Raw genomic sequence first — 8,615 nt, 5'->3', positions numbered from 1 at the left:
CATTATTGTAATATTAAAAAACAATTTTACATATTTCAATAAACTAATTCGGTTGTTTTTTTATTTTATTTTTTATTATAATTTTTATAAACCAGTTCGAACCGTCTTAAATTAAGAATTAAGAATCGATAATTCAATTTTTAAGCAATTTTATCATAATTATAATTTATAATTTTACATTATTGTAATATTAAAAAACAATTTTACATATTTCAATAAACTAATTCAGTTGCTTTTTTATTTTATTTTTTATTATAATTTTATTTTTAAAATAAATTCTATAAAACTAAGAAGATCCACGTGCGATGCATACGGATAAAAAAATATTATTACAACGTTCCGCGTTTATCAAATTTGGTATTGAATTTAAAATAAATAGTGTTATTAGCCTAGTTGGTTAAAGAATATACTTATTTTTGTTAAGTTGCGAGTACGAAATATACCTATAGAATTTTTAATTTTATTTTTAACCGTTTTAAGTTTATGTGCGGGTCAACCCAGAATCCGACCCAAATATCAATTTATTCTTACAAATATATCTAAATTAACCACAGCTCTCAACGCATCGAGACACTTTCAAAATTAAGCATCATTATATATATATATATATATTATAATTTAAAATTAAAAAATAATTAATATATTTAGATGATTAAATATTATAATATATTTAATATATACAAAATAATTAATATATAATATAAAATATAAATATATAATTAAATTATTACAATCAAATAATATATTTTACTCTTTTTATGTAATTGACCTAATATCCAATTCATACAATCTGTGAGTATTTAGGGTATCCATAAAATATAACCGATTTAATAAAACTAAATTTAAATTTAATTAAAGAAAAACCAACCTAGTTCCATCCAAATGCATTATTATAAAATGTATAAAATGACTATTCCTTAAAAAAGAACAAGGAAGTGAAACAAATCTAGGCAAAAAAGTGTACAAGGAAAAAGTGGGCTATCCACTTGGAATCAGTTGAGAAGATGATTTGTAATCAGCTTTTGAGTTGCAACAATACATTATTTTATTTAGGAATCCCCTTTTTCTTTTTTTTTTCTTCTTTTTTTTGCCTTTGTGACTACTAAACTGTTTGTAACTGTCATATTCCATGGAAGAAGAAGAAGAATAACAATGTTCTAACAATCATCAACCCTTTATACCAAATGATCTTTTCTTTTAGACCCAGATGAAGAGGCTAATATAAGAAAGAAAGAAAGAAATAAGGAAAATTGAGGCGACAATTTTATTTATGAAATGAATCAGTAACCAAAAAAAGGAGATGCCCTTCGACAATTCAAAATTATACACCAGCAGAGGCGTGGGTTTGTTCGTTCGACGACACGTATATAACCAGAACAACAAGAGTGGCAAGACTAGTAACATATCCTACTACAACTGAAGTGCTTTTTTAATAGGCTGCAATGAATCAAACAGCTCCATTTACTTCCTTTTTATACACTTTTTCTCATTCCAACAACACTTTTCCTTCCTCTATTATCATTATTATTGTTATTATTATTATTATTATAGTATTATTATTATTATTTATTATTATTATAGTATTGAGTAAGCTCGAATCACCTCGACAATAGGTGCCCTGCACAACGGGCACTTTCCTCCTCCCTGAATCAACTCATTTGCACATTTTGCGCAAGTACACATGTGCCCACATCTGCATATATAAATAAAACTAACTTACTTAGACCAAAACAATTATCACTTTCCTATTGCCAACAAATTTGGAGATCAAATTCATACATTACCTGTACAGTAAAGAATCAATAAGGCTGTCACAACAAACACAACAAGTTCCCTTTCGAACCTGTCCCCATTTCGATCCATCCTCTGATGTTTCTGCTACCCCTGGAATTTAATAACTATTCATTTCTTCTAAACTACCGTAATATAACTAAATTTAAAAATCAAAATAGAGGAAATGCAAATAATAATAATAATAACCTCGTTCGCCAGAAGAGCGATTTAGAGCTGCAGAAACTTCCTGCCTTACCGAGCGTTGGAGCTCTAGTTGCATGTCCATGCAGGATTCCAACATTCGTTGCATGTGGTTCATGCCTTGTTGAAGTCTTGCCATATCCGCCCTCAAATCATTAATCATATCCCACTCCTGTTTCAGTACGTCATACAGAAATCACATTCACTTTTCGGTTTCTCTTTTAGTAGCCACTAGAGAAATCTAGAAACTCCACAACTCTATAAAATAAATCCAATTTACATCTCGAAGTAGACAAGGTCTATAAAACAAGCAAGATAAGCTAGGATTCCCATTGGGATTGAGATCACCAGCTACGGCGGATGGCCTGACCTAGTGGTGTAAATAGTTCAGTTAAGACAACTTTTTATGTAAAAAAATTGTCCAAACAGCTCAATTGGATTTCAAAAATCTTCAATTGCGAGTTATTGGTTTAATTTTGGAAATTTATTCAGATGGAGAATCATATGGACATATGGTAGTTGGTGTAGTATAATCATTAAAAATAATAGATCTAAAATTTAGTAAACAAGAATAATCCATATTATTAAACAACATGAAAATAAAATAAAATGCAATAAATAGTTGTCAAATTACCAATATTCTAATCTTAAATCCAACTTAAATTTGTAGGTCTTATAAATAAAGAATAAGCAAGTGACATATGACATCTCCATTTGGAAACACTTTTTGGAGCTAAATCTGAGTCTAGGTTTGAACGAGAAAACGTCTACAATTTTATGAATATATGTCTCGTTAAGTTATGTTCTAGAATATTATCTCATCTAAATCAACATCTAGATGAAATACTTCACAAAAAATTGTTTCCAAGGAATTATTGATGTTTTCTTGTCCGAACCCAAATCCAGCTTCAGAAATTGTAAATATAAAAATATAAGTACCATTTCAATTAGTATTCAATTTGGTTTATTTTCAGCAATTTCTAGCAAGCAAAATTGCCAAAAAAATAAACAGTAAAGGAAAACTGCTTAAATGATGATTAACATGATATAACTTACAAGTTCGGATCGATGCATACTGTGGCGGGACCAGGTAGAGTGATGCAAATCCTGATGCCAAAGTGGCTGTGGAGGGGGTACAGGCGGAGATGGTAACACCAATGAAGGTCGGACAATATCATTCTGATCTTCATTATTCTCCTCCCTTTGTTGATCTTGGTCATCATCATGATCAGGTGAAGCAGGTGGCAAGTTCCTATGCAAATCCCAGTCAATGGGTGCATGCGCTTGCCTTTCTACGTAGGATTGGATTAAATGATCCAGACTCTCTCGGAAACCACTTCGAAGAAGATTCGACACACTCCTCCTGCAAAACACAAGAATCCATTTTAATAACAAACCAAAAAAGAAGAGGGAAAAATAGTAAAAAAGAAAAAAAGAAAAAAAAAAGACCTGCTTAAAAGTTCTCTGAGTTCCATACTATACACATTATCATCATCAGGTGGGTTGAATCTATTCACTCTTCTAACAGGAACAAATCGTCTGAGCCTCGGACGATCTGAAGGAGAATTCGTCCAATTTTCTACGGGTTCTCTACTCGCACCCTCCTCATTCCAAACATCATTGATTTCTCGTGGATCTCTTGGATGGTCTTCAACCACAACCACAACCTCATTTCCAGTTTCATCTCTCCATTCACTTATTTGATCATATGTTGCCTCCATCCAGTTTCTTCTCCCATCATCAGTACCATGCTCCTGAAGATGATCCTCTCTTTCATCGATAGTCACTTGCCAATTAGGATTTTCTCCAGTTGAATTATTACTCTCTGAATTTATTGAAGGATTTGATATTCGTTGGATGTCAGTTTCAATTTCCTGAGTTGCAGGTTGTGTTGGTAGCTCATTATCTCCAATGTAACTGTCCTCTATTGTATTCACATGAGCCTCATCAGTTCTAGAACTAGTGATGACGTCATTGGGGACAGAAGTATCAGAATGGCTTCCTGCTGCTTGTCCTCTCACAATATTTTCCAATCTTGAGCGGAAATCTTCTCTACTACAAGAAAGATTTGTCACCAAAAGAACATGTATATGTAAGTACATCAAAATACTCAGAAAACTATAAATGGATGATAAATCTACAAATGTACTCCCAGAGTCTATCGATGTAATAAATATAAGGGTGAATAATAAACGTATGATAAAAAGCATGTTCAAATTCTACCGATAAGAATCATGTAAATGCCAAAATTAATTTATCAGCCCCAAGAACACAAGCAGAAAGAAACCTAAATTTTACAAGTGAGAAACATCTTCCGTAACAGAGGATCTACTAATGAATTATCTATAATTATAGCACGTGTACGTCATGTGGACTCCAAATTTGCTGCTTAAAATTAGTTATCCTGTTCCAAGTTCGACTTAAGGATAATGCAATTTTACCAGAAATATATGTATGTGTGCTTCTTTCACTGTAAACTGCAGTGGGCTCACCTACTTGTCACAAGCAAGACAAGACTATGGTTTCCATAACAGACAAAAAGTGGAACAATAAAGTATTTCAGTTGAGGAAATAAAACATATATGTATAGAATGTAGGTGATGCACATCCAATGAAAAATAAATATTACTAAAAGAATTCAACAACAGATGCATTTAAATCAACAATAATGGTAGACCGGATCTTATCTCTGAAGATCATGTACCTCAAACCGGAAACTGTGTGTCGTTGTCTCTCACCCTCCACAGGGATTTCATTTCGTAAAAACCGGCCTCTGAGAAGTGACTGTTGAGAAAATACAATTTGTAAAGCAAGAAAGAGAAGCAACCCATTAAAAGCAGAACAAAATCAGTCCTAGAAATTCAGGACTTGTAAAGCAGCAATGTTATCAAGCTCAAAATAGGCATAAATGAGGAAATGAATAAGAAAATTGGTGAAATTTTCTGGATGAGAAAAAATTTTGTGCTTCTTTTCCTTGTTTTCTTTTACATCTTCTCACAGAATGGTGCAAGCCAACAGATAGTTGACCTTCTAGGGGACAGTTATATCAAATGTTACGAAATTACATTTGAAGCAATTTCTTCTACTGATAGGACTTGGCCTTTATGAAAAGAAGCAAATAAGTACCAATGTAGTTTAAGACAAACATACAATCGAGGAAGAAGTAACATTTTAAATATTCACACAGACTTTGTGAGAACTTTAGACCTAACATCTGGAATTTCCAGTTTCAAAATTTTAATCTGAAAATAAACACTTGAAAATAAAAGAATCTGTCCACAACCATAACAAGATCCTATATATGTCCCAATAGGAGTAGAAAAAGAAACTCTCAACAATCATTTTTGAAGGATGCAAATAAACCATTTTTTATATTAAAGGTAAGGTGTCTAATCACACACTAATTTTATGTGATTCACATATAATTTGCAGGGATTATTCATATCCCATCAAAATTAATTCTAAAATAACCAGCCTTTGACAGATAAAAAATTGGAGATTCTGTGAATGCGAGTACAATTAGACAATCTTTATATTAATATTACACCAGAATCTACAATATCTAGCCTAGGCATTGGGGAATAGACATCTTTTCATGAATATAATTCTGTAAAGATCACATTTACCCTGATAAACAGAAAAATAAATCCTGGATATAAGTGTTTCTGATTTCCATGTTTAAACAAGCATCTGATAATATTAGTATATGGCTTAAATGTTTTCTCTGCATGGATGATGACAAAGTATGACTGTTCACCTTAGTGTGCACCTTTCCAATCCTTTCTACAGAAGAAATTCTGGAGAAAATGGAGGAGAATTTTCAATTGAACTAAGAACTATTTTTGTCAAACCAAGCACGATGTAACATGCAAACAAGAAGAATGTATGATACAACAAAAGAACAATAAAGACATGAATCTAAAAGGACAAATAAAAAAAATAGTGAAAATAAGATAATATGACCAACCGTCGTCAGCAAATTATACAATAATCTTTTGCTCCTCCAATTGACTCAATAATAATATAGAAACATAAAATTAGTGAAGAATTTACCTGAATGCGATTGCGATGAGCAAATTCAGAAACAGCTCGATGTTCCGACAAGCCCTGGAGCTCCCTCTGTCTTTCACCCTCAATCCGAACAAGCAAGTCAACTAAAGCTTGCCTTCCTCTTAATCTCAACCTGTCTCTTCGAGCATTCTCTGGCTGGCCGTCATCCTGGTCCACAACCATACTTTCACGAGTTCTTTCAACCTGCGAACCTGGTCTAGAAGTCTGCTCCCCTCTCCTACTACCCCGAGATCCCCTCTCTTGACTAGTCATTTGCACCCATTCCCTCACAATTCTAACCCTTTCACGTTCAGTTTCACCAAGCCACTCTGCCCTAGGACCACTGCTTCTCTGGGAAACATTTGATGAACGATTCGTGACACCACTCTCCATCCATCCTCTCGCAATTTGCCTAACCCTAACCCTCTCCCTCTCGATATCACCAAGATCAGGCGACTGCTCGCGGCTAGAAATAAAATCAGCCTCGCTCCCACTTACATCTTCTGCACCGCCTCGAATTTCTTCAGTCTCCTGATTCTCAGACATAGTCGTGCTCGAGATATTCGTTGCGCGCGATCCAACACTCGTCTGATGCCTCAATCTTTCCCTTACTCTCTCTCGAGCGTGATTCAAGACATGTTCATCTTCCAACTCCCGCCACATCTGCAAAATGGACGACGGTCGGGTGCTCAACCCCTGAACATTACTACCCTGCCTCCTGGAGGAAGGTACCGGGGGCTGTGACTCTCTCAAGAAGGACGAATCGAGCATGGAAACAGTGTGGAGTCCCGCTAATGCCATTAACTCGGTTTCTCTGTTTCTCCTCTCGATTGTTGTAAACATCTCTTGTGCCTGTCTAGCAGCCCATCTGCTGAGGATCCTGGAATGGCGCCTTCGAGCAGCGGAAGACTCAGCCAGATCATCACCATCAATATCGGACCTTCTTCTCCTTCGCAAAAGCTGATCACCTTCATCATCCTCAGCATCCTCAGGAATACGTGGAGAGCTACAAGATGTAAAAGACATACAGTCATCTAGGTGTCCTCGCACCAAATCCTCCAATCCCCACTCGAATTCTGTGCGGGCATCAGTGGTGACACTATCAGGCTTCTGTTGCTGCAACTGTTGTTGCCGAATGTCGGTCATCTCACTCTCTCACACCACAGTGACAAGCTTCTTCCCTTCTTCTTCTTGGTCTTGTTCCCCTTCAGTGCATAACAGATAGATAGAGCCCACCAACAACAATTCAGAACCTAAAGGAAACATTTTTTTTTTCTAGCTAATGGATGACCTATTCAAGATGAAGAAATTAGGACCAAATCCTAGTTTAAGATGAAAAGAGGTGGAATTGCACAAAAAGAGTGCCCTAACCAGGCTCAGATTCATTGTTTGATACATTTTTCACCTGATAAATAAAAATATGCAGGTGGGTATTACAGGTCTAAACGAGATTGCGCAATTAAAACATGAAAAATTCGAAATTGATGAGGAGTAGGAGGAGAATATGAAAAAGAAAAGGAAACCCAATCTTAAAACAGGTCAAGATGATGAATGAATGAATGAAAAGTAAGCAGAAAGACGAAGGAAGACAGTGAGATATAGATTGAAATAATACATACCTTCTTCTTCTTCTTGTTGTTCTGTGAAAGTGGTAGAATTTGCGTCGTTGTTGTTGTTGGTATGAAGAGAATGAATGAAGATTGAAGGGCGAGGCTGCTTTGAGATTAATTCGGAGAAAGATGAGATGAGAGGAGAAGAGAGCGCATATGAGTGAAATTAATTTCTCAAGAAATCGTCTTCATTGCGCACAAACAGATGAGAGAGAGAGAGACATACCGAAATCTAAGGAAGGTGAGAATTTATATATCACACGGAAAATTTCACTTTTTTTTCTTTTCATTTCTTCTTTCTTTCCCCTTCAAATAATAATAATAATAATTCCTTCTATAGTTTTTTCTATTTTAACTCTAATCAAAAATATATTATAGGGTGATATAAGGTTTTGATATAATAATAATAATAAAAAATGTATATATTATTTATTATTGAGATTCATTGAGTGATGTCCGAGTCTTTGAGTAGTTATTGGAAAATTTAAATTGATACGACATATATGACAAACTTATATATTATGGTTACCATCCCAATTATTTGTTGGTGGACTATCTGATTGGAGAGAAATCGTCGAACTTTTAATAATCGTAGTCGTTCAATACGTATCATTCATAATACTATTATTATGACACTAGTTCAGGAAAGTAGTCGTTCAATTCATTCATAATACTATTATTATGACACTATCTGAGATTCGTTCAAGAAAGTCAGTAGACTATTGGGGAATTATAATTTTTCTCGAGAATTTACGAGCTTGATAACTTATTGAGTACTGTTTTTTTAATGTTATAATTTATCGTTGTTATTAAATGATTTTTTTCATTTTTAATATACATGGACTTAAAAAAAAAAAAGTATATTATGATAGAATATAAAGTTTATTTAAATGTCGAGCAAATTTGACGTGGACTCGAAATATATTATTTAATGTTATGATGTAATTTTGTTTTTCATATTGCTTAATGATATTTATAAGT

The 8,615-nt window shown here is 34.1% G+C and overlaps 1 protein-coding gene across 5 annotated transcripts; it reads right to left on the bottom strand.

Moving 5' to 3' along the window:
* Positions 1–1,231: 1,231 nt before the first annotated feature.
* On the bottom strand, positions 1,232–7,872 carry LOC124944552. 5 transcript variants are annotated; one of them, XM_047484838.1, is made up of 8 exons: positions 7,644–7,872; positions 6,028–7,429; positions 4,679–4,758; positions 3,424–4,029; positions 3,031–3,337; positions 1,981–2,146; positions 1,785–1,884; positions 1,232–1,693 (listed from the first exon to the last, which is right to left on the bottom strand). In XM_047484838.1, the coding sequence occupies exons 2-8, from the start codon at positions 7,168–7,170 to the stop codon at positions 1,576–1,578; spliced, it is 2,520 nt and encodes an 839-aa protein (XP_047340794.1). In that variant the 5' UTR covers positions 7,171–7,429; positions 7,644–7,872; the 3' UTR covers positions 1,232–1,575. The 5 variants fall into 5 exon arrangements, with proteins under 5 accessions (XP_047340794.1, XP_047340793.1, XP_047340795.1 ...); XM_047484837.1 differs by having other exon boundaries at positions 6,028–7,235; XM_047484839.1 differs by having other exon boundaries at positions 6,028–7,229.
* Positions 7,873–8,615: the final 743 nt, after the last annotated feature.

Source organism: Impatiens glandulifera, chromosome 7 (assembly GCF_907164915.1).
Source record: "Impatiens glandulifera chromosome 7, dImpGla2.1, whole genome shotgun sequence".
NCBI classification, from domain to species: Eukaryota; Viridiplantae; Streptophyta; class Magnoliopsida; order Ericales; family Balsaminaceae; genus Impatiens; species Impatiens glandulifera.
This window is presented reverse-complemented; position numbering and strand designations above follow the sequence as displayed.